Below are 27543 nucleotides of genomic sequence, written 5' to 3' on the forward strand. Positions count from 1 at the left end.
CTTCGAACCCTGAAGCAGCATCCCCCCCCCCCCCCCCCCCCGCCCATCAATACCCCCCCGTCAGAAACGTGTCTAACAACAACTAAACTCAGAACTAAGTACTAAACACGGGGCTGTGAGGAGCCGCACTCCTTCCTGAAAACTGCCCGACTCTCCGGCGCTGAATTTCCCGATTCGCTCCGGAGAGTTCAGACAGTGGGAGACTCCGCCCCCTTCAGGCCACGCCCACAACCCCCCCAGGAATGTCTGAAGATTCGTATATAAATAAACCCGACGTGCGCGGCGGTGCAGAAAGTGCGAAGTCAAGTGCTCCGGTGAACGCCCCCCCGTCCTCCGTCACGGCGCCTGTTCGATGGCCGTCTCAGGCTCCCGCTTGTTGTGGAGGTTCTGCTGCAGCTCTCTGAACAGACGGTCCCGCTCCTCAGCGTCCAGCAGGATTTGCTGCCGGAGAGAAAAAAAAACAAAAAACTTCAGTGAGTTTATTGTGTACGTTTCTACTTTTTCTCCGCCATAAAGGAAACTTTTTGGTTAGTAATTTCTCCTGTGGGGGAGCGTGGGCGCCTTTCCAGGGCCGGCTCTACTGGCCCTGCCTCCTGGCTTCGGCCTCCGTTCCCCCTCCTGCCCCCCCTACACGATTCATAAGCACATAGGTTATAGGCGAAGGGTCCGAAGCGTAGGGGACCTTGTCCCACGTGGCCCGGTACTCCCCGCCTCACGGTTTTAATAACACTGTAGACACTGCACATTCAACATTTAATAAATACATTTAACAAGGATACTTAGTTCTGGAGGGGGGGGATCATTGTTTCACGGACTTCTTTGATTTGAAACTGTGTTTTATCCGGCTAAAGATGATGAAGGATGGACAGCGTCTTCCAGAAAATAATGGAGCCGCGCTGTCATACCTGAGTTCGGCCACTAGAGGGCGACGCCAGCACCTGGATGAAGAGCAGCTGTTGATCTCCATGATAGAGATAGATAGATCAGACAGATAGATACTTTATTCATCCTCCTGCGGATGAATAAAGTATTTATTCAGCATCACAAAGGCGAGCGCTCCGATGCTCGTGTCAATCAGAGTCAGCTACATCATCATCGACTAACTTTTTTTTTTGTTATATTTTATTGTTTTTATTTGAATGTTCTTATTTATCCTCCTTTTTATCTATTACTTGCTGTCAAACACTTTGGCTGTTGAAAAATGCTAAATATAAAATCAAATTATGGACAAAATTTGAGGCAAAAACAACAGACTTTGTGTCATTTATTTTGAGAGTTCCCTTGCTCTCTGAAACGTTGTGGTTGAACCTTTAATCTTTAAACCTGGATTTTGACTAAGTCCATCTCAAATATCGACTTTCATCTCTCGGTTGTTCTGTTTTTACTTCATTTCCAGCAACAGCTGCCTCTCGGAGGTCATTCCTGAGCTTGTGTTTGCCTGCAGGACCCAGTGGGGTAAAATATAATTGTAAAAATTAACGTCACATGATCAAACTATGGTCTCCATCAGCTCCTACATTTGATGTTTTCTGGTCATAACTCAGTTTACCACCATGACAAACCTTTTTTTACCAGTTAGCAGAAGCTAAAGTGCCACCGGAAAATGATTCCTACCGAAGTTTTTTTTTTTAGTTCCACCCCCATAGAAAGGTTCTTTTCATGATTAGACTTTTAAATGTAATAAAAATATGTAATTTAGTCTGAAACAGTGCTGTTTTATCCAAATATGTTATTTTTAACACATTTGGATAATATGCCAACAGTTTTACAGTTCTGTTAGTGTCTTACAGGACTGTCAGAGTAAACAGGCCTTTTGATTTTGTATAATTTTATTCTATATTTTTTATTTTGCTGTGGAAAACCGTTTAATAAACTATATTACTATAAACTATATTTCTAATGATTTTTATATTAATTTGATAAATTATGTTTTTTATTAATCAGCCAGAAAAATTATCGTTAGAATAATCGTCCAATTACTCCTTAGATTAGTAGAATAATGGATAAAATAATCGCCCAATTAATCGTTTTAAAAATAATCATTTACCCCCAGCACTACTGACCGGGAACGTTGGTGCGTAAACTGCATGCACGATGAGACAGATCAGGTTTTTACAGGCAAAGTATTTCCATTTTTTAACCTTTGGCTGCCTGTATCACCGTGGTAACTGGAAAGTTTTGCATCAACTGAACAACACGGCTCCATCACACTTGTGCATGTTGTGAGTCTGGAAAGAGCCGGCAGGGTTGGGAGACTCACCTGGATGAGGTGATCCCTCTTCTGCAGGCTGTCCCTCAGCCTCCTCTCCTCCCTCTCTCGGTCCTCGCTGTCGTCCCTCCAGCCTCTCGCCGCCTCCCTCGTCTCCCTGTCCTTCTCCCTCAGCTGCCGCTGGGCGTCTCTGAGCTGAGCCGTCAGCGAGGACACCGTCTGGCTGTGGCTCTCCTGCTGAGTCTGGGGAGGAAAACATGAAGCAAGGTGTCCACAGGTTTGACCGAGGTAAATTTCAGACTTTTTAATACCATTTTCAAACCAAATTTAAGACCAAAAAGGAAAGTCACACACTTTGAACCTAATGTCCAGAGAAACTGGAATTTCCGAGCCGTTCTGTCGCTAAATTTACATTTAGTCATATATGCTTCCCCCGTCTCAAGACAATGCCACTAAGAAATCCAGCGCTGAGGTCGATGTTGCCAGATCTGACAGGTTCCAGCCCAAACGCGATGTAAAACCCACCGAAATAATGAAAAACCAGCCCGAATCAGACATTCCCTATGTTAATACCCTAAATTATTAAATGTGTAATATTTTCAAGTCATAAGCAGATGCAGCTTCAAAACACACAAAGAGTTAAGGCTCCAAACAAAGACTACAATTAAATTGAGTAAATTAAAGCAAATAAAATATCAGTGAGTTTATTGTGCAAGTTTCTACTTTTCTCTGCCGTAATGGAAACTTTTTTGTCAATAATTTTCTAAATATTTAGTAAAAACCAGGAAAAGCAGCCCAGATTTTATAAACCCGCCCAATTGGGTTGAAACCTGCTCCACCTGGCAACCCAGATGAGGCGTCTAACAACTGGTAAACACATTTATTTCTCCTTAAAACAATTAAATTAACTTTCCCTTTTCAAAGTGTAAGAAAACTTTTTAATGATGACCAGATAAATTCCCTCTAAAATTAAGATTCACAAATTAAGACCCTTGGATTGAGATTTAAGACAAATTAAAACATTTAAAAGGCCTTATTTTAGCAAAAATAAAAACTAAGACTTTTTAAGGACCCGCGGCCGCCCTGCGAAGTGATGCACCCTGGGAAACCACTCCGTCCTGCTGGTTTCAGTGCTCCGGCTCACCTGAACCATGTCCTGGTACTCCTGCAGGGCTGCGGTGAGTTTGGTGACCTCCTGGCACAAGGTGGCGCTGTTTCCCTCCATTTCTCTCAGCAAGGCTGCAAGCTCGGCTCTGCCCACCGACGGCTGCTGACCAATGGCAGCGGCGGAGGGACCCTGCGGGGAAAACAACACGTTTCATGTCATGAAAGTCAATATTTGATCAGCTGATCCTGAGCAGACGGAGGACGGCGGACCTCGACCTGCGACACAGATGCAGTAAAAGCTCTGATCACATGATCCGGTTTCACGCTCGGGACCCAAACTGCACTCAAGGTCAATATTTGAGCAGGAACTCTGCAGCACAAACGGGTCTGAAGCTTTGTGACCGACATTTTATACCCAAACAGGAGTAAAAACACGGTCAGAAGTGAGAGTTTATCATCAAATGTTGGACTTTTACAAACATTTTCAATTTGATTCATCGTGTTTAAGCCTTTTTAACCCTTTATAACCGGCTGGAGCGCCGGCGCTGCCATTTGCATATTGATTTTCAAAATGTATGCACAATTACAACCAAATAAAACAGCAATAAATCTTTTTACATGTTAAACAGGAAGAGTTTCACTTCCATATCCTGCCTTTAGTGTCCCAGAGTTTTAATCAATTAAATCGTTTGGAAAAAAAAAATAAAAAATTCACATAATAATCCAGTAAAATTGCCACACGGAAAACTTCCTAATTGACATTGTGGGTTATTTATAGATCCGGAAAAAAACATGTACATCATCACGTTGTCAGCGTGTCATCAGGTTGGATTTTTCCACGCTACTTCCCCCAAAAAGGGAGGTGACGTCATTCCCCCGGGAAACTAGTCGGTTTGAATTTGCGCTCTAGTTCGTGCTTTTTATCAGAGATTTACACGAAAGTGACAACCCACACACACACCATACACATATTATGGATCCAAAGTCTGTGCACGGAAAACGCTTTACTGTGAGCAAAGCAGAGTTCAGCACCGGATGAAGACGCGATATATAAAATGATACATCTCAAAAACTAAAGTATGAATTCATTTCCTGTGGTTTGAAAGGATTCTGTGTTACTTTTTTCCGTTGACAGTTTTGAGGGATTTCTGTATTTAGAAAAATATGTGTAAAATTAAAAAACGATTTACATTTTTTTGGTAGTTATTTGCACTTTTAAGCAAATTTGTCTAGTTAGTGTGGACTTGTAACATACAGATTATTAAATATTGTCTTATATGGGTTGTTTTGATGCATAGCAAATAAAAATACTCCATAAAATGGCAGTATAGCATGCAGAAATGTAAACATATGCTTAGGCGGATTTGTTCTATGGTATGTTATAAAGGGTTAAAGTCGTCAGGAGAACTTGTAGACACTAAACTGATTGAGGCTACAGCCGGGGCTGCTGGGTAGTTTACGGGCCGTACAGATTGGTACGTTGAAGGTTCCTGACTGGATTTCCCAGAATGCACGTTAATGGTGGCTCAAGTGACCTCCGAACCTCCTACTTTTACGTCCCCGGTCTCTGGACGGGTAGAAAGACGACAGATTTCACCTCAAACAAACTAAACCCGGATGTTTGTCACCTCCACATCTGTCCGACGCTCCTCCAGCTGCAGCCTGAAGGACCGGATCAGCGCCTCCTTCTCCTGCAGGACGGCGGCGACGGCGTCCTCCTGCTGCCTCCTCAGCGTTCGCTCCTTCTCCACCTCCTTCAGCTGCCGCTCCTTCTCCCCCAGAGTCACTCGCAGGTCCTGGGAGCAAAACAGAAACACCTTCGTCAGTCTGAAAAACGAGCCCCGATCCCGCTTTTCTGTAACAGCGTCTTACGTTGATGATGTCCTGGTTGCACTGCAGCACCACGTTGAGCGTGTCCAGGTCTCTGTCTCGGTCTCGTCCAACCTTCCTCAGGGCCTCCACCTCTTCCTGCAGATTCTTCTCCCTCTCGGTTATTTCAGACCTCAGGGTTTCCACGGCAACCTGCCGGTCATATGGGGTTATACAGGGTGGCTACAGGTTTGACCAAGTTAAATTTAAGACTTTTTTAATACCATTTTCAAACTAAATTTAAGACCAAGAAGACAGTCACTCACTTTGAATCCAAATTTACATTTACTCATATTTTCTTGACTCGTCTCGAGACTACTCCGACTAAGAAATCCAGCGCTAAGGTCGAGGTTGCCAGATCTGACAGGTTGCAGCCCAAACGCGATGTAAATCCCGCCAAAATAATGAAAAACCGGCTAAAATCATACATTCTCTGTTAAAACCGTTAATTATCTGTAGCTAATAATCTCTTACAACTTTCCCTAATAGACTGGCAATGGCAAAGTCTAGGTATCTGTCGCTTTAAGGATCTCTTTATTGATAATATATTTTTATCATTTGAACAACTTTCTAAAAATCTCCCAAACTCACATTTTTTCAGATATTTACAGCTGTATCTGTGCATCATATTGTGGGCATATTCTCCATTCATCTCTGAGCTTGTAGTTGATATCTTGTATAAAACTAACAAACGTGATGGCACCTGTTTGAGACTTGACTTTTTTCGGTTCCAACAGATCGTGTTTTACTTTCTGCAGAACCAGTTTGGGTTTGCAGATGCAGATACAGCTGTTGTCCCGCCTCGCAGCTCTCGTGGTCTAATGTGCTGAGATAAAATATGAACCCTTTACAAACGGTGACGTAGCTGCACAGATCTGCTTCGTGATTCGTTCCCCTGGGTCCCCTGACACCATTTGCGCCTAATCTGGGTCACTGCTGGTTCCGTTCCGGCTCTAACAAGTGCAATGTGGGCCGGAGGCGTCCTGAAGTTCACCAACATGTTGTTACAGGAGCCAGATGTGCAATATGTGAATGTAAAAGCAAGAAATCTGCTCACAAATAATACAAAACAACACGTTTGAGGCAAAATCGCACCATATAAAACACCATAAATCCCCATAATGTGGACATTTACACCTCAAGTCAGTGATTATAGAGCGGAAATTGTGTGTTGAAGACCACAAAATTACTGTTTTGGGGATTTGCTCTTCCATGGAAACCTGAACATGCTAAAGAAAACAAAACCACCCACTACAAAACCTCCGAGTGTCGGGATAAGAGCTCAGTCTGCTGACTGTCAGCCAAAGTCCGGCTCGCCTGAGTGAGCAGGAACCATGTGTCCTCAACCCCCCCCCCAAAACATTGCTGCAGGGTCAATAAATGGGATCGAAACACAGCGCGGCTCTAACCTTGCTGTCAGAGAGGATTTCCTTCAGATTCTCAGTCAGCTGGTCGGCGTCCGCTCTCTCATCCACGCAAGGTCTGCGGATCAAACCCAGGAACTCCTGGAGGACAGGGAGGAGCAGCGTGTGAAGACTGAGCTCACTTAGACCATTTAAATGACAAAGTTTAGGACGTTTTTAGGAGGTTTCTGCATAGATTTAAGTCTACAAGTCTGCATGAAACCAAAACATAGAGAAAAAGAAAAAGAAAAAAAAAAAAAAAAAAAAAAAAAAAAAAATCACTTGTTTCACTTACTTATCCTGCATTAAGTGGCCCAGAGTTTTAATCCATCAAATAGTTTGGAAAAAAAAAGCCACATAATAATCCAGTAAAATTGCCACATGGAAATCTTCATACTTGACATCACGAGTTGTTTATAGATCCGGTACGTGTTTTTTCCACAGTATTTTTTTTCACGCCACTTCCCGCGAAAGGGGAGGTGAGGTCATTCCCCCGGGAAACTAGTCGGTTTGAATTTGCGCTATTGTTCGTGCTTTTTATCAAAAGATTTTCACGAGGTCACCCCTGTCAATGTCTCTTGTGGGTCGCATCAATTCAGTTAAAATGACCATTTTACCTAAATTTTTGTACCTTTTCCAGACCTTACCACTCTTTATTCCTGGTTCTTTTTTTCAGTCCCTTGACTCAGTTATATCTTCATACCTATGGCGGGGTAAACGGCCACGTTTGAACAAAACTCACCTTCAAAAAATTAAGTCTGCAGGTGGTCTGGCCCTCCCAAACTTTCGTTATTATTATTGGGCTGCTAACCTGCGCTGCCTTGCATTCTGGTCCTTCTACTGCGACGGCGCTGACCGCCCTGACTGGGTGGCGATGGAGTTACATCCAACTGATGACCTGTCAATTCCTGCCCTACTCGGCTCCTCACTTCCACTTCCTTCACTTAAATCAATCAAAAACCCAGTGGTTAAACATTCTCTTAGAATTTGGGCCCAATTTAGGAAGTTTTTTGGTTTTCACAGCTTCTCTCTTCTTAGCCCCATTGCATCAAATCACTCTTTCAAACCATCCCTTGAGGACCCCACCTTCCAGGAATGGCACAGGAGGGGTATGATTCGTTTTAGAGATATGTTCATAGACGGCACCGTGGCATCTTTTGAGCAGTTAAGTAGTAAATTCAGCCTTCCAAAATCACATTTCTTTAGGTATCTTCAGGCTAGACATTTTGTTCTTTCCCAGACACCCAGCCCTGGTGCATCGATAGGCTTGACCACAGTTGACAAAGTTCTTGCCACAGACCCATTCAAAAAGGGGCTCATTTCGTCTTTCTATGGCATGTTGCTGGATCTTAGGAGTGCCCCTACAGATAAACTCAAAGCAGCATGGGAGCAGGACTTAGGGCTTCCCTTATCAGAGGATACCTGGGAGTCCATACTCAAACTGGTTAATACAACCTCCCTGTGCGCACGTCACTGCTTAATTCAGTTTAAAGTGGTACACAGGGCTCATATTTCAAAAGCAAAGTTATCCTCCATGTACCCAGATATTAGTCCATACTGTGTAAGATGTAAAGTAGCAGAAGCCTCTCTCATCCACATGTACTGGTCCTGCCCATGTCTAAACAAGTACTGGATGGAAGTATTTCATACTCTCTCTCTGGTGCTTAAAATCAGATTAGAACCAAACCCACTGACTGCCCTGTTTGGGGTCATGGAGGGAGGAAGGAAGTTAACCACTGCACAGGGGCACACTTTGTCTTTTGCCTCCCTTTTGGCTCGTCGGGCAATTCTGTTCAGGTGGAAGGATCCCTTCCCTCCTACTCGTGCACAATGGCTGGAAGACATCATGTCCTGCTTAAAACTGGAGAAAATTAGATACTCGCTTCAGCAATCAAATAAGTTCCAGAAAGTGTGGGGACCTTTTCTAGAAGCATTCCAGACCCTGTGAACTATACTTCATATTTCTTTTATATTCCTAGTGCAGGCTTTTGATGTTAGAGTGACCTCATATTGTGATTAGTAATCTGGCAGTGACAGGGGAGGGATTAGTTTGGTCTGTAGTTTGTTTTTGTTACTATTTTATATTTTTTCATACTGTTTAATTGTTTTTTATATTTTGTACACTGGTGTATGCTATGATTAACATGCCCATGCCTACTCAAAATATTTGTAATTGACATGCAGCATTTCACCTTTTTTACTTTGTGAAAATTTCAATAAAAAGATCTTGAATTAAAAAAAAAAAAGATTTTCACGAAAGATTACTCAGCGACACACACACACCATACACATACTACACACTCACTATACAAGCCTACACACACATGCACATTATGGATCCACCAAAGTATGTGCGTGCGAAACGGTTTACCATGAGCGAGGCTGAGTTCAGCGACGGATGAAAACACGATATATGAAATGATATCTCAAAAACTAAAGTATGAATTAATTCCTAAATAAAGTTCCTTTGGTTTGAAAGGCTTCTTTTACGTTTTTCCATCGACAGTTTTTAGGGATCTAGCTTTTTAGGGATTTCTGTATTTAGAAAAATGTGTAAAGTTAAAATCTACATTTTTTTGGTAGTTATTTGCACTTTTTAGCAATTTATTTAGTTAGTACGGACTTGTAACGTACACATTATTAAAGATTGGCTTATATAGGTTGTTTTGATGCATAGCAAATAATGGCATAAAATGGCAGTATAGCAGAAATGTAAAAATATGCTTAGTTCATTTGTTCTATGGCAGGTCAGAAAGGGTTGAATAAAGGCAGGAAGCCATAACTTGCACACAGATGCACCAAATTAAGATGAATCAGACTGGATTTGATCAGAATTAATATAAAATATAATTAATTAGAATAAACTTAGAAAGTTAAAGTTGGTTAACTGTGACTGACACGAGGTGGCGGGTTCCAGTCTGCTCAGTACGAGGAAAAGGAGGCTGAGTGACATCACAGGGAGGATGTCCGGTTCTTCTTCTACACGCTGAACGTATGAGAATGAGAATGAGAATAAGAATAAGAATAGTTCTGTCGTGTTTTGGTTCGGGGAGTCTGCTGTGAACCATGGACAGCAGTCCGGGTGCAGGTCCTTGCTCGAGGGCTCAGTCGCCGGTTTACCGGCGTCCGGATGCAGCTGTGGCGGCGCCACTTTAAGCTCAGCCCACGACTTCAAAAGACCAACCACATTCCAGCGAGCTTGGAGCCCGGGGGGCTCCGCAGACCCCCCCCGGCCCGGCCCGCCTCACCCACCTGGATCAGACGCTCCCGGCTGTGCAGGGCGTGGCCCAGGCTGTGCAGCAGGGCGCCGCCATCCTCCTCCCGGCTCAGCTGCAGGAGAACAGGAGAACGTTTTATTTTAAATAAAAAGGTCAAAGGTCAAACGACCCGGACGTTAGGTCAGGGTTTTAGGGCTGCAACAACATTAATCAATGATTAGGCTTCACATTGATTGGTCCATGAGACAATCACGTTTGTTTCCCGGACTACCGTTTAAACCATTTAAAAACACTTGCAATTCTCATTTAACAATTTTAAAACCAGTTTAATTTTGCATATTTATTTTTGACTGATTTACTGATAAATTTCTATTTTTTTTTATAACTTTATTACAGAAGGGGGAGTCACATGATCCTTACAAACAGCTGAGAGGCCTCATGATCTAATAAAAGCTCTGATTTCCCAGTTAGTAGTATTATTTCTAAATTTACTGATGTTGATGATTCCTGTACTTTTCATAATCAATATGCTGAAACAATTTCACATCAGTTTTTTTATTGTGATATTTCTAAAAAGTTTTGGAATGATGTTGAATCTTATTTCTTTGATGCTGCAAAATCTACATACTCTTAACCTTAAAAGGGATTGTGACATGAAAAACACATTTTTCTTGATTTTTTGTGTTTAGTTGGGTGTCTTGACATCAATTACACCCAAAAAAAACGAACTTTTAACATTCAGTGTATTGTGTGCTTTCTGGGAATTTCCGCATAATTATGCAAAAACGGCGCATCTGGTTGGGTGGCGGACAGTTACGTATAGACCCGCTAAATCACCGCCCCCTCCACCCAGCTCCCTGCCCATCAGCACTGAGCCGCGGGCTGGAGGGAGAGAGGCGGCCACCGCCTCTCTCCTCTCCACCCGCGCTCTCCTTTTTTTTTTGCCTACGACCTCAGATCAGACGAGACAACCCGCTGAATATTACTAAGCGGAGGAAAAGAAACTAACAAGGATTCCCTCAGTAGCGGCGAGCGAAGATTTGCGAAGACATTTGAGGGATATTGGCCAAGACTTTTAATAGTGTTAAAAATTATGTCACAATACCTTTAATGTTATTTGCTATTATGTTAAGTCAGAAGATTATGCTCTTGAATACCTGATAAACTTTGTTATCCTATATGCAAAATTCTTTATTCACAAACTCTTTGCTTAAATCTCTGATTTTGTTAAATAAAAAAAAAATTAGCTGGGATAGGCTCCAGCAGACCCCCGTGACCCCGCAAGGGATAAAGCGGGTATAGATAATGGATGGATGGAACAAAAAAAGTAATATCTTACTGAGCCATTATGAAAAGTTTTTTCCTGAAACACCTTTTTTAAATGTATTTATTTTTTGTACTCTCGATTTATGTATTATTTAGTTATTTATTTTTTCTTAAACCATCTCTTGTAATGACTTACATTTAATATATATTACTACCCCTGATGTAATTGATATACTTTTATGTACTGTCAACAATGTGCTGTTTGTTACTGTTTGCTACCTGTTGTTTTGTATATTTCAATAATATATTAAAAAAAAATAAAAAAATAAAGCTCTGATCTAAAGTGGATGGTTTGGAGCCGTTTTTAAACCCACATTATTTAAAAACGTTACGTAAACTCCCCTATTTTAGGGCTTGAACATAAACGTTTGGCTCAGATCTAGAGGTTCACTCCCAGCTCCCAGAATCCTCCACCAGTAAGTTAGAAATAAAAATACGATCTGGGACTGAGGCAGAAGTCAGCTAGCGCGTGTTCAAACCCGCTGCTTCCTCCTTCACATTTCACGTTATTCATTCAGCTAATGTTCATCTCTGAACCCGGCAAGTTCAGATCAAGTCACGTGACCTCTGCAAAACAGCTGAGAAGCCTCGTCATGAAATGCCGAAGGCCCGGGGCAAACTCCACCGGTCGGGGGAGATTCCAGAGAGGGAGGTGTGTCTTTACCTGCACCTGAGGAAGTGTGGACACTCCCTCCCCTCCCACTGCTGGCACGATGCAGATTTGTGCTTCGTCACACACACTCGTGGGTTGGTTTATGAGCTGTGTAGACATATGAGGTGTCACACTGTCTAATAAAGCCTGTTCCTCTCGTTAGAGTTAAAGACTTGAAGCAAGCGACTGTGTGGTTAAAAAGTAAATTCTCAGTTGCTCCGTTTATACGCATTTTAGCATCATCATCATCAAAAATGTCCTCCAGCTTCTCGGTTGGGTCTAATGACGAATTAAAAATAATGACAGCACCAGGAAGCTTGTGCTTTGGTCACATGACACTGAAGGGACATGTGATACGAAGCTACCGTGGCAAATATTCACCAGCAGCTCCTCAGCTCCTGGAGCGGTCTGATGTACCACGAGAGGACGGGGCGTCCACGCTGATGGGAGTATTGGCAATAATCGCACAGCCAAAAATAACGGTATAGGCGTGTATTTACAATCAATGCACAACCCGATTGATCGCTCCAGCACCGGCAGAACCCGCCAGTCCTCGTTTCAGACGTCATTTCAGTCGCAGCACGTGAAATGAGACGTTTCAAGTAATTAGTAGAGATGTCCCGATCCGATCACGTGATCGTAAATCGGCCGATCACGTTGTTTCAGTTGTGAAATCGGACGTTGCATCCCGATCAGGGATCCAATATCGATTAAGGGTTTGTCCAGCGATTCCCACCGTCTGAGCTCAGACCCAGATCTCCGTCTCGTGTGCAGCATCATCCTCGCAAAAATGGCTACTAAAATAATAATAAAAATAATAATAAAAATACTTTTATTTTGAGGCATCTGTTCAAATCAGCTGATTTCCTTTGGTGAAGCTCCAATTACCAACCAATCAGCTGTTGCATTCATTTGTTTGCAATATTTTTGCCATTAATCTGTTCATTCCTGGTTAAATGACCATATTTATGAGTTTAAGCCAGTGAAAGCTTGGTTTTTCTTGACTAATCTGTTCATGTGTGTATTATTGTGTCAAAGGGGAAGCTAAAGGCTTACAGAGCTCCAGTCCCCTGACCCGTTGACTCCGGGCGGGTCGCCCCCCTCCCGGTTCAGCTCGGCCTCCAGGGTCCTGACGCGGGACGCAGCCCGGTCAAGTTGGGCCTGTAGGTGCTTGATGGCGGTGTGAGTCCCACCGGTGGCGCTCTGAGGGGAGAGATGATTCAGCGGTTACTTGGCTTTTACCGTAATAATTGACCCTTTGTCAGCCTTCTGATTGGTCCCTGAACGACCAATCCGGGAAATTCGGGACCGAATTGCAGCACATTTTGCAGCACACAGCCTGTTCAAGGCAAAGGAGAGATACACTAGAGCAGGGGTTCCCAACCTTTTTTGTGCCGAGGACCAGCAGAAGTATAAACAAAAAGCTCAGGGACCGGTTGACAATTTATGTCAATTTTAATAAACATTTTAGAAAAAAACAATGCATTTTAAAATGCAGGCTATCATTGTTTTACTAACTTTACAATGGTTTCAGGTGCATATATTTATCCACCAACAGGTGGCGACTCATTTTACGAAAATAACAGCCTATTTCAATTGCCAGACCCCTGCGACATTTTGCCAGCTGCTTTTTTATGGAGCCAAATCAGGGCCAAAAGTTTTGCTAATTTGAAAATAAAATTTGAACCTGAAATTTTTTTTTTACAGTTTCAGTTTTATTTTTTTCAGTATCAGATCTTTTTTTCAGTTCCAAATCTTTTTATTTCAGTTTCAAATCTTTTTTTCAGTTTCAAATCTTTTTTTTTTCAGTTTCACGTCTTTTTTTTTCAGTTTCACGTCTTTTTTTTTCAGTTACAAATTTTTTTTTCAGGTTCAGACTTTTGGCCCGGATCTGGCGTGGGGGGCGTGGCATCAACTGAGAGGGGCGTGGCATCATGAGTGACAGCAGAACAGAGAAGGCGGGGGACGTTCCTCACTCATGTTGCCTTCAGGAAACGTAGGTTGCAGAAGTTATCAGTAGAAGAATGAATCAACACTGTATATACACCGTATTCACGTGATTTGCAGTGGAAAAAGCTGTTTTAGACCGTACTTGGTAGTATGTAGAAGTGGGAAATGTCAAACTTTAAAGTGTGGCTGTTGAACTGTACAGTCTGGCATAGTTTATTGCTTTTATACTGCGATTGGTGCCAAGTACGGTCTAAAACAGCCTTTCAAACAGAAATGTGTCGCTAATATCAGTTTTTTCCACTGCCAATCACGTGAATATAGTGTATATACAGTGTTGAATCAAACTTCTACTGATAACTTCTGCAACTTATTGTCCGCCAAGCCATGGGGCTGCCACTCAAACAAACACATTTCGATTTATACAAGTTTTGGATGACATTATATGACAAAAAAATGCTTCAGGTGAAGAATATGGTGTAAAAGTTAACTTATTTCAATAATTCAACTAGAATATGGTGTCAAAGTTAATCTATTTCAATAATTCAACTAGAATTTGGTGTAAAAGTTAATCTATTTCAATAATTCAACTTAAAAGGTGAAACTAATATATTACCTAGTCTTATTACATGCAAAGCAAGATATATTGAACCTTTATTTGTTATAATTTTGATGATGGAATTGTTTATTGATTTCATAAAATATTCTCTAATTTATTTTTTATTTGGGGTTTTCAAACTGTGAGCCATAATCAGCAGAGCAGCGTCTTGCTGGTGCAGGTTCTGCTGCACAGAGATGAGTGACGGACACTGGCTGATTTATGGTTCCGCGTTGCACCAACGCAGATTACGGCGTAGGGGACGCGGCGACGCGCACCGTACGGCGCGCGTCGCCGCGTACCCCGAGAGTTGAACTGTTGTCAGGAATTAATTAATGACTTTGCCCAGCGGAAGGCCCAGAAAGTCAAACTGTAATTGTAAGTAATGACCCATTATTATTAATATTTGTTATAGTGATAGTGTATCACTAGTTTCTTTGTGTTTATGCGTGTTTATGATGTTTTTATTTGTGGTGTGCCGCCATGCCACCAAATTTCAGTCTGTGCGCTGTGTGGGTTTATTCTCAGCTGTTGCACTGCCGGTGTTCTGTCGCACACCGGCGCACTGTGTGCGTTATGCTGTTGGTTATATGTGCTATATATATGGGATTTTTTTTTAAACATATCTATCTGCGCTGTGGTTGTGTTAAGAGTTAAAGCTGTCAGTAGTGCCCGTTGTCATTTGAATAGTGATGCATCTGCTGTGAGATTGCGTCAATCACAGCATGTCTGTTTTACATTGTGATGGGCAGGGCTCGGTTTAATGATCTTGCATCGGGGCCCGGTGCTGAGTTGTTTCGCCACTGGTGGCAACCCTACTTGCAAGTCTTCTTTTATTCGCCGTATCCAGGCTAAAATGCTCCCGAACATTTGAAGTTTTGTTACCCGCAGCTGCGCTGGGACGCAAAAAAAAAAAAAAAAAAAAAAGGCTGCGCTGAGAGGTCGTGCAGCGCGGCTGTCGGCAGAGATTGAATGAGGTGAAGTGAAGTGAGATGCCTCACTCCATTGGAAAAAAAACGTCTGGTGACAATTGCCGACAATTTTGATTATCGCTTTTTTGTCGACAACGTCGACGAATCGTTGCAGCCCTAATTATGATCGGAACACAAGCCATTCCACGGCCCGGTAGTAACGGCTCTACGGACCGGTACCGGTCCGGGGACCGGGGGTTGGGAATCAGGGCACTAGAGGGCTCATTCTTTTGGGTTTGGAACGCTTCATCTGACATTATTACTAGAAAACTTGAAATGTATACGGATTTTTTTCATAAATCCTGCCACAATCCGGCCTCAAGCTCCTTTAAGCGGTTATAAAAGTGACACCGGCTACCCAGAGAGAACCACAGGAATACATTTCATCCCAAAACCAACCGTAAATTACGAAAAATGTCTGCTTTGGATAAAACTATGTGGACGGTCGCACCTTCCACCGGGCTATCAGCTAAACTCATCAAAACATCTTGTTTTTGCCAAAATCCTCAGTTTTTTTTAAACTCACTACACAGTACCTGAAGCACTTTTAATTTACATCAAGTTGCTGTTGATTTTCTTTGGTACAATAATTATACATAAAGTGATGTTAAGCCCGTTTTTAAAACGGAAGTGGACGAGACAGATGACAGTTTTGTCGGGGGGCGGGGCTTAAAAAGGGTCAATTCTTTCTCCAACAAGAATGAACGCACTCACCTCTCTGATTGGTATAAACTCGTCCCTCAGATCTGTTGGGTCGTCTCCATCCTCTTCATCCCTTCCGTTTTCCACTTCCCCAAAGTTCAGCGCCCTGTTGAGAGTTGGCGACGCCACCGACCCGACCTGTCCGGAGTAGCTCCGGTCCTTCACACCCAGCACCGGGATCCTGCTCCCCGAGGGGGAACTGATGGGCTTCCCTTCGATGCGCCGCAGCTCCTTCAGGACGAAGCTGAGCGACGGATCCCCCGGCGAGGGGAAAGGGTCGTGGCCGTCGAGCGAGTCCAGAGACTGAACAGAAGGCGCCCGCAGGGAGAGAGTGGACCCGGCCAGGGAGGCCGGGCTGGAGCTGACTGACGGCCCCCCATGCCAGTGGAGGGGCACGCTGAGGGAGCCGTCCCGCGACATCAACAGCGGGGAGAACGGCTGCAAGGGCAAGCGGCGAGGGATCCCGCAGACGGACTCGTAGGCCGAGTCAGACACCCGCAGGGAGTCGCAGCCCTCGCACCCTTTGCCCTTCCTGCACCGTTTACCGGTTCTTATAAAATACGGACAGGTATCCCACTTCTCGGACCAGCACTCGTACTCTGAGAGCGCCATGTTCTCCTTGAGCATCTCCCTGTAGCTGTCCTTGTCCACCTCGCTGTCGTCCTCGCTGATGCTGCTCCTGCCCTGGAACTCCTGCGGGTGCCGGTGGCAGTAGTTGTGCCGGACCCACTGCCGGACCTTGTCCCGCTCCTGCGTCAGCTTCTGAAGCCGCTCGCTCGAGAGCACCCTCACTCGGGCCAACACAGTGTCGAACTTGAACACCCGCTCCAGGACAGACACGCATTTGCCACACAAGAACTCGCCCTGGCTGCCGCCGCGCGGCACAGGCTGCCCCAGGATGTGGGTCAGCACCGCCAGCAGGTCCCCATTCTTGGACGGGGAGCTCATGGGCACCTGGTACCTTGAGAGAGACACCGAGGATCCCAAAGATACCGTGCTGCCTGTGAAGAGAAACAAAAGGCTTCATTCAGCATTAACAATGCACAGACTAGGGGTGGGCAAAAATATCGATATGGCAATATATCGAGATACTTTGCCAGTCGATATTTTAAATTTGAATATCAACTTCTTTTTCCTGTTTCTAAATAATAAATCATGTTTCAGACAGGTTGTAAATCCATTACAACTTTGTCCACATGGGCTTAAATTGTTAGTGTTCATTTTATATTATGTAAACAATATGAAAAAAATATGCAAATATGTTGCAACTTTAGCTTGTATAGTTACAATATTATATTACAATGACTGAAATGTTTATTTTTCATATGCAGTAAAATTTGTCAGTTTTCATATAACTATTTGATTCTGGTTGAGCAGCTCTGACGTGTCCATGTTTACCTAGATTTACATTTAATCCCAAAACTGGCAGAAATCCGATCCGTACTTCCGAAACAAAGTCGGCTTTGCAGCAGGCTACAACCGCAAACACGTTTATTTATTTATCTTAAAATGGTGAAGTGGTGTGTAAAAGTTGTAAAAGTGTCAACCGCTACCCAGAGAGAATCACAGCAATATATTTCATCCCAACACCAAGCGTAAATTACGATAAATGTCTGCTTTGGATGAAGCTATGTGAGAGATAACGAGAGACAACGTGCTGCCTGTGAAGAGAAACAAAAGGCTTAATTCAGCATTAACAATACACAGAGAAAGGGTGGGCAAAAATATCGATATGGAAATATATCGCGATACGGCCGATTCAATAGATATTTTAAATTTGAATATCAACTTTTTTTCCCGTTTCTAAATAATAAATCATGTTTCAGACAGGTTGTAAATCCAGTACGACTTTATTGTCCACATGGGCTTAAATAATATTGTTAGTGATAATTTCATATTATGTAAACAATATGAAAAAAATATGCAAATATGTTGCAACTTTAGCTTGTATAGTTACAATATTATATTATAATGACTGAAATGTTTATATTTTTCATATGCAGTAAAATCTGTCAGTTTTCATAAAACTATTTGATTCTGGTTCAGCAGCTCTGAAGAAGTTGATAATACGAACACTTAAATGTGGATTTTCTGCATTCATTTAGTTTTTTATAATTTTATGTTAATTTGCAGAGAGAGAAAATATTTTTGTGAAGTGGCTTCAGTGTATCAATAAATTCTGAATTTCTTCAGTGACAGAGATGTCGTAATGTGTCGTGGATGAAATGTTAGAACATATCAATTATCGCAGAATCGCTGTATCGTGATATCATTATCATTGGCAAAATATCGTGATAGTATCGTATCGTGAGGTACCTGCTGATACCCAGTGCTTCTTAGTGACTTGAATTATTGGATGTTTTGGAGAAGCCATGTTACTATGTTTACTTAACCGTTGCTAGACAAGCTGCCTCATGTGTTCAGTGACGAGTTGAAAAAGCTGTCTAAGAATCTGTTCAGAACAGGCCTCTTGCTGCACTTTTTAACTGTATTGTTTCAGTAATTGTAATACTGCACTTTAATTACTAAAAAGGTTTGTTAACTACAGTTTTCCCTGTTTCAATAAATGGAACTCATTTTCTCAAAACATCTCTGATTCATTTTGTCCAGCATTTGCAAGCTGTAGACTCCAATCCGAGACATATATGTTGTGTAATTGATGTTTTTAGTTTTCGCTTCAAATAATTCAATCCTAGTAAATAAAACACTCACAAGATGTCACCAAAAATACTTTGTCCCTTTCAAATTCTTCACAAAATTATATAAGTGTATCGGATTATAACGAATCGTATCGTTGGCTGAATATTGTGATAAATATATAATCGTATCGTGAGCTGAATATCATGTATCGTATCGTGAGATCAGCTCCAACAGAGCGGTTCTTTGGTCTCCAGACTCACCCCAGGGACTGCTCTGCGAGGACATGGACAGGCTTCCCCCCCTCAGAGACTCTGTTGGGGTCTGAGGCTGGCTGGTCTTCTTGTTCTGGCCCCCAAACAGCCATCGCCGTTGGTTTCCCTGGAGATCTCCGCCGCATATTCGACACAGCTCATTTTTTCCTCTGGACATTGCTGACGAAGGATTGACGCTCCCTCTTCTTGAGCAGATGAAGGAAGTTCTCTGTGAAGAAAAAAAATAAAAACACCCCGGTCTTAGAACTTAACTCCACGTTATTGTTTTCAGAAACAAATCCCGTTTGTTTGCCATGCGGCAGAGAGCAAAAATGTGATCATCAGGACAGGTTAGCTGATCTTCAGTGGACTCGTGTTCACCTTTGGCTGCTGGTACGTTTAGCTGTTAGCTACTTTAGTGCGTTCAGTAAACGGAGCACTGATCCTGACGAAGCTGCATTGATAAGAATTTTCCCTGCCTTGATTACAGGCCAGCCAAACTATTCAATTTTATGCTATTTGACAAAGATCTTAACACAGCAGGGAACCAAAAATGTGTGAATTTGCATTTTTGACATAATCATTATACGTCCTGTCCTGTACTTCAACTCTATAAGCATTAGCTCAGAGGACACGAGAATACAGATTCAGCAAAGTCATTTATTTGCAGAGGAACAATCAGGTTTGTTCAGTCACAGCTGAGCTCAGCAGTGAACAGATCGTTTCAGGGACTGATTTTTCCGGTCGGGTCCGGTCGAAGAACCTTTCAAGTTAACTAACCAGATCTATCTGGAAACGCAGAGGGTTTCCTGATAGTATTATCCCACGGAGAACAGAGGCGGAGCTCTGACGGAGTGGGACGGCTTTGTTGACCCTCTGAACCAACCAGATACAAGCGAATGTTGAATGCTTTCAAATCAGAGGCAGTCACGTTACAAACTCCTGGAGCAATCAGAGCTCACCGTGTCACTATCTACTGACAAGATAAAGGTGACACAAAAGAAAACAAGGCAGATTTTAATAAGACATAGTGCAATTAAAAGCACAGGAGAAGTACATTTCTATTATTTTTGTTAATTTGCTAGTTTGATGTTGAATTCACTCAGATTTTCTGAAAAGTGACCCTCTTTTTGTAGCTCTGTACAGCGCCACATGGCAGGAACTAACTCTGCCCACCTGGTTTATCCAAAGATCGGTCCATCTGAACCCCAGAACCAGCCATCTTTTAGTGAACTTTTAGTGAGCTGGACTGGACTGTCAGTCAAAAGACCACGCCCCTTATTATGAATAAATCTGTGGTTTATACAATTCGACCTCATTATGTGTAATTAACGCACACACACACACACACACACACACACACACACACACACACACACACACACACACACACACACACACACACACACACACACACACACACACACACACACACACACACACACACACACACACACACACACACACACACACACACACACACACACACACACACACACACACACACACACACACACACACACACACACACAAATAAATAAACTACACTTCTTTTTCTCTCGAATACTCTTTATATGCCTTTGAACTAGCTCACTTTATTTTACCAGTTTAACTTGAATTGGAGGTTCAGATAGTGACAAAGATTACTGTATTTTCCAGACGATAACCCGTTTTTTTTTTCTTCTTTTAAAAACTTGTTTTGAACCCTGCGGCTTTAACAACCATGCGGCTAATTTCTGGATTTTTACGGTCTACGGTGCTACATGTCGCCAATACATTTAGCTTTGTGGAGAGTGTCGCTTATATATGTACAAAATCTGGGGTAATTAGGCCTTTTTATGCAAAAATTTTGCATAAAAAGGCCTGGAAAAAGTTTGTAGTCACAATTTCAGTTGTTTTTTTTTTATTTACATGAAAGTAAAATCATAAAAAAATGCATTTTAGAATGCAAATTTAAAAAGTCTGAGTTATCTGAGTTTTTCTCCTAAAAATGTTTGCAATGTTTTACAGTCAGTACCTCTTGCCCCACTTTGGACACCATTGCCTTAGGTTAGCTCATCTAGCCCCAACAAAAATATATTATAGCTGCGTCCGAAATTCCATACTTCCACCCTTATGAGTAGCAAAAACAGTATGTGAGATTTTTTTTGTGCTCCCGAAACATTAGTACGTACACAATAGTATGCGCTATCCATACTCATTCCAGAAAAATGTATTAGTGTGGATTGATGGACACTAGCCGAGCAGAAACTTCCCACAATGCAATGCAGCGTTTTTTGGTTGCCAAGTGCTGCGCAGATACATATGTCATAAGTATAATATTAAGTAGAATAATATTATTATATAATGTTAATATTACAATATTGGTATATAATAATATTATATAATGTCATCTTGTTTGGGACAGGATAAACAGGGAAGAGCGGAGCGGTGCTGCTACTTTGACAGGAGTTGTTACCATGGTAACAGCTCCCCCTCCCAACGGCAGGAAGTAGTAGTCCGAATTAATGCACACTACTCATATTTACTCAAAAAGCGTGCCGAACTTAAGTATACTTTTTGAGTATATACTGTTTAGTATGGCATTTTGGACGCACCAAATGTTTTCTCAACTTGAGCTTTAACCACCTTAGCAACGGCATATTTTTCCTTAAAATGTAACTGATAAAAACACTTCTTAACCACCAGAATCTGACATTGGGGCCCCTGAAACCCCTAGAAACGGCCCTGTCTAAAGCCTCCAAGACAAGAGCAGGTCCGGTGTTAAAGGGGTCTTTGACCCATGAACTCCGAGGTTTCAGAGAGGAAAGTGGGTCGAACCGTCCGGGGGGAAACCGGTGTTGTGCCAAAAAGTGATTGCCTACCAGAATCTGATTTCTTCGGATTTCTGGCCGCGGGAGCGCGCACAGCAGCCCGTTGAACGATTGTGTAGTGGCCACTCACGAGCAGGACACTGTTTAGTTTCAGTATGTTAGAATTCACAAGAAATAGCCGTTATTAATGATGACGATGTGTTTTCTGTTAGTGTTCTGTTACCGTTGGTAACGGTCAGTTAATAACGAGAGACTGGATTAAACAACACAAGTTTTTTCTTCCTCCACAAAAAGCGTTTCTCTGCTCTTTTGTTCCCAAACTCCTACAATAGCGCTAAAACGTCAGATTTTCAGATTATGAAGCTCAAGAATGAGATCAAGCCATATTTAGGCAGAAACAACTTTTCATTAACTGTATTTGGCCCAGGGGCGTCAATTGGGTATGGCAAGGTATGGCAGCCGCCACACCTTGGCTTCATGGGAAAATGTAAATGTTTGTTTTTTAAATACATTTATGGAATTACTCTGTCTATTTGTATTGATTATTCCATTATTTAATACATATAGAATAACTACAAATGCAAATCAGAACAACATGATCGATTTCGCTAGTTATTACACTGCAAAAACTCAAAATCTTAACAAGAATATTTGTCTTATTTCTAGTTAAAATGTCTAATTTTTAGTAAAAAAAAAATCTCATTACATTTAAGACAATACTCAAAAACAACCATTTTCACCTGTTTCAATTAGATTTTCACTTAAAATAAGTGGAAAAATCTCCCAGTGGAACAAGATTTTTTTGCTTGTAATGAGAAGATAAATCTTGTCCCACTGGCAGATTTTTCTACTTATTTCAAGTGAAAATGTACTTGAAACAGGTGAAAATGGTCAAACAACAAGTTATTTTTCTGGTGATGACTCTTATTTTAAATGTTATGAGATTTTTTGACTAAAAATGAAACATTTTAACTAGAAATAAGACAAATGTTTCCTGGTAAGATTTTGTGTTTTTGCAGTGAGCGAGACTGCATTTGAAAAAGTTCCAATTTTCTTGACCACACAGATAAGATAACAGATAAGAGTGACTTGTAACCTTGCCATACCTTAGCTTCGACTGAATTGACGCCACCGATTTGGCCTTCAATCAATTTTTGGCAGGTGAAAATGCCTATTTTGTGTTGTAATGGTCCTTTTAAAAGAGTTAAAAGCAATCCTGTGAGCTCTAGTGTTTATATTATGAAGCTCAAGAATGAGATCAAATCATATTTAGGTAGAAACAACTTTTCATTAACTGTATTTGGCCTTCAATCAATTTTTGGCAGGTAAAAAGACCCATTTTCAGGGGAGAAATCAGATTCTGGCAGCCAGGCAATCACTTTTTAGCACGACACCGGGTCTTCAACAGCAGCTCTGCGTTGATGCTGGAGAGGCTCCAACTTTTTCCATGTGCCATCAACGGCTCGGTCCATTTAAGAGTCGTCCCGGCTTTGCTGCTGGACGGTTCCGCCCAGGGCGCCGGTCCGGTCCACGTCGACCTTGGCAAAGCCACGCTGTCAGTGATCTCAGCGCCGGTGAACGAAGCCTGATTTATGGTTCCGTGTTAAATCGACGCAGAACCTACGCCGTAGGTACGCGGGGACGCTAGCCGTACGGTGCGCGTCGCCGCGTACCCTACGGCGTAGCTCTGCGTCGGTGTAACGCGGAACCATAAATCAGCCTTGAGATCAACGTCGTTTTTTCCCCAGCACCAACTCTCACACCCTCGGCCGGAATCACGCCGGTTGACCGGCTCCACCGGCTCCACTCCCCCTGCGTCTGCTTCTACTTTCGGACACCGGGGTGGGCGACGTTTTCACCGCGTAGGAGTTTTGACTTCGGTTTTTTCGGGGCGGTTCTGTCCGGTTCGAACTTACCCCTCCGAAGTGCTCCGAACTTGTGCGGCTCGGCGGAGTGAGTCGTCGTGGCTCCGGAGCAGGACGGTTTGACCGGGAAGCGCTGCCGCGGTGGGTGTCACCTTGCTGACGTCACCGCTCCTACCTGTCGCCACCCGGCCCCTGAAATACGGAATTGTTCCGTAATTGGGAAATTAAAGTTGCGTTCCGTATTGAATAGGGCTGCCACCTTTCAGAAATAGAAATAAGGGACACACGATTTCAGCAGCGCAGGAGCCAAAAAAAGCCCCAAAATTTCTAAACTGCATAAAAAAGTGTTTATTTTATATGAAAAAACAAAATGCTTTGATTTAAAGTTTAAAGTGCTTTAATAGCATTGAACTTGCATGACTGTAGAGACAGCCAACCATACTAGCAACTGAAATATCCTCCTATTTTATGTATGTCCACATCAGCCCAGATGTATAATATAGATACAGGTGAAGAATATGGTGTAAAAGTTAATTTATTTCAATCATTCAACTAGAATATGGTGTAAAAGTTAATTTATTTCAATCATTCAACTAGAATATGGTGTAAAAGTTAATTTATTTCAATAATTCAACTAGAATATGGTGTAAAAGTTAATTTATTTCAATCATTCAACTAGAAAATGGTGTAAAAATTAATTTATTTCAATCATTCAACTAGAATATGGTGTAAAAGTTAATTTATTTCAATCATTCAACTACAATATGGTGTAAAAGTTAATTTATTTCAATCATTCAACTAGAATATGGTGTACAAGTTAATTTATTTCAATCATTCAACTAGAATATGGTGTAAAAGTTAATTTATTTCAATAATTGAACTAGAATATGGTGTAAAAGTTAACTTATTTCAATAATTCAACTATAATATACAGAGCGCAGCAGGTCCCGTTGTCCCGCCACAAAGATTTTGCTGGCCTTAATGTTTCCTCTGTTTTATTTTGTTCATTATTGTTAAATTTAGTGTTGATGTGTGTGTGACAGACGTGTGTATGGGGCGTTAATGAAAATACAGGACAAATCGCGTCCCGTATTAGTTCAATACATGACCCAACATTGTTTTCTCAAATAAAAGACAATTCCGTATTTTACGGGACGGGTGGCAACCCTAGTATTGAACCAATACGGACACATATACGCATGGGTGCAGATCCCGGGGGGGACGGGGGGGACATGTCCCCCCCAATTTCTGAAAAACATGAATAGTCCCCCCCAATAAAAATACCCTAAATTAATCAAAATTTAACAAATGTATTTTCAGACTTAAAGGTTGAATATGTAGAATATTTATTAAAAATATATTTCTAAAAAATATTGAGGTGTACAGAATGAAAGTATTACGGAGCCCCTAAAGGGACACAGATTTTTTTTTTTTTTATATAATGAGTTTTTTTCACGGTGGCTTAGTGGTTAGCACTGTTGCCTCACAGCAAGAAGGTCCCCGGTTCGACTCCCAGGCCCGGCAGGGGCCTTTCTGTGTGGAGTTTGCATGTTCTCCCCGTGCTCGCGTGGGTTTTCTCCGAGTACTCCGGCTTCCTCCCACAGTCCAAAAACATGCATATTAGGTTAATTGATGACTCTAAAATTGCCCGTAGGTGTGAGCGTGAGTGTGATTGTGAGCATGGTTTGTGTGTCTATATGTGGCCCTGTGATGGACTGGTGACCTGTCCAGGGTGTATCCCCTGCCTCTCACCTAAAATGAGCTGGGATAGGCTCCAGCAGACCCCCGTGACCCCGCAAGGGATAAAGCGGGTAAGATAATGAATGAATGAATGAATGAATAATGAGTTTTACGCGCGCGTGTAAAACCTTTAAGTGAGTATGTAAAGTTGTTTACTTGCAAGCAAAGTGGTAATATCCTTATAATGGAGTCCCAGGTTAAAATATAGCTCAGCTAAATCCTGTAATGTCATTTCCTTTTTTTTACAATCTTCCCTACAAAGTACTGCTTCTTACCTGTATGTCCTTCAATGTTATATGAATTTAAAAAGGTCTCCAATGTAAACAAGTGTAATGCTTTCTTGGAATAATGCCTTTTAGTTGACTTTGTATCAGCGAATCTGTACTGTCATGAAACTGTACCTGCTCCGATGCAATTCTTCTAATAAATTCTTCAATCAATCAATCAATCCATTCATAAACAGAGCAGGGCACAACTAGAGGGTCTCCAGTTCCAGCAATACTCCCGCGCTCACGTAGAACAACTTTTAGGCGCTCGCTTATAAGTTTTGCGAGAGCACGTGAAACTTTTAAGTGAGTGCATAAACGTTTTACGTGCTCACTTAAAGGTTTTACGCGCACGCGTAAAGGTTTCACGCGCGCGCGTAAAACTCATTATATAAAAAAACAAAAATCTGTGTCCCTTTAGGGGCTCTGTAAAGTATTGCTACTCCATACATTTTTTTTTTAGTCTGAATTAATATTTTTTAAATTTTTGACGGCCTCGACAATGACTTTTTGTCAACGTTCTGTTTACATTCGTACCTGCCTGCCGTAGCCAACATGTGGCTCACTTCTTAGCAATGGGTCCTTTTTTTTTAGAACTGTTTACCACCATAACTGTGTTAAAACATGAGTTAGTTCAAACAACTTGTTCAGGGCTCCATATTTCATCCATATATCAATTGATCGTGCATAAAGTAGTCCCATAGGATAAAAGGAAGATAGTAAGAAGAATTTGAGATGAGTAGAAACTACATGCCCAAAACCCTTAAAATTATGATTTACGAATATAACAGTAAGCAGTGACACACACTGTTGGCTGTTTAGGACAAATACACAAGAAAGTTAAGCACAATAAATGATTCCCTGTGCAGTATTTTTTGACGAGCCTTTACCAATTTGCAATGTGCACCCCTGTATATTACAAATAATAGCACTGACCAAAACACCTGCAGAAATACTGCAGGAATGACATAGCAGCAGTTAAATGCAGCCTTCTGTAAGCTTTAAATATACACTGGGCTTACATCAAATACATCAAAACACTACAGTTTTCTGAACTTATCAATATGATTCTCTCCTTCACAGGATAAGTAAAATGGAGCACTGCAAAAACTCAAAATAAGAATATTTGTCCTATTTCTAGTTAAAATGTCTCATTTTAGTAAAAAAAATCTTATTAAACTTAAAACAAGACTCATCACTGGAAAAAACAACCATTTTCACCTGTTTCACGTAGATTTTCACTTGAAATAAGTAGAAAAATCTGCCAGTGGAACAAGATTTTTTTGCTTGTAATGAGAAGATAAATCTTGTCCCACTGGCAGATTTTTTCTACTAGTTATTTCAGGTGAAGATTTACTTGAAACAGGTGAAAATTGTCAAATAAGTTATTTTCTGGTGATGACTCTAAATGTTGAAATAGCAGTAATACCACATTCATTGATGAAATGACAAGGGATGGAAAGGGGGGATGGCAGTTTTACTGGGGGAAGATTTGGACCGTTTATATTTCAGGGGTGATGCCATCCCCCCTCAACTCGAGTACTGCATATACGTGTCGTTGATTACTGATTACTACGCTCACACAGAGCCACTTTTTCTAAATTGTCATGTTATTAAATTTTATGATTTGTTTTATTATAAAATCATGCAAATTATGTTCAGAGCAAAATCAAAAATGATCCCTGACTCAATACAGAGGTTTTTTTCAATTCAGGAGAGTCCGTATAATCTTAGAGGTGTCTGCAATTTTACTGTACAAAAAGCTAAAAAAGGTATGTAAAGGAGATGTGTCTCCATTACTGGAGTTAAATTCTGGAATGATTCCAACATACATTTAAAAACATGTCATTCTCTTTTGGTTTTTAAGAAAATGGTTTGTAAAGCTATTTTTGAAGCTTATAAGTGTGATTGACTATCTGTTAATGTTTCTTTGCTTTTTTGTTGTTTCATTGCCTTTTTGTTGTTT

At 41.7% G+C, this 27543-nt stretch overlaps 1 protein-coding gene across 1 annotated transcript; it reads right to left on the bottom strand.

Annotated features, from left to right (window-relative positions):
* Positions 1-37: 37 nt before the first annotated feature.
* Positions 38-23722, bottom strand: si:ch73-95l15.5 (uncharacterized). The gene is made up of 11 exons (XM_061717379.1): positions 23623-23722; positions 18903-19122; positions 16015-17003; positions 12841-12987; positions 9841-9918; positions 6595-6690; positions 5189-5338; positions 4945-5112; positions 3354-3506; positions 2261-2452; positions 38-441 (listed from the first exon to the last, which is right to left on the bottom strand). Exons 2-11 carry the CDS (start codon positions 19069-19071, stop codon positions 337-339), a joined length of 2247 nt encoding a protein of 748 aa, XP_061573363.1. The 5' UTR covers positions 19072-19122; positions 23623-23722; the 3' UTR covers positions 38-336.
* Between the last annotated feature and the right edge of the window lie 3821 nt (positions 23723-27543).

Source organism: Cololabis saira, chromosome 3 (genome assembly GCF_033807715.1).
Source record: "Cololabis saira isolate AMF1-May2022 chromosome 3, fColSai1.1, whole genome shotgun sequence".
NCBI lineage: Eukaryota > Metazoa > Chordata > Actinopteri > Beloniformes > Belonidae > Cololabis > Cololabis saira.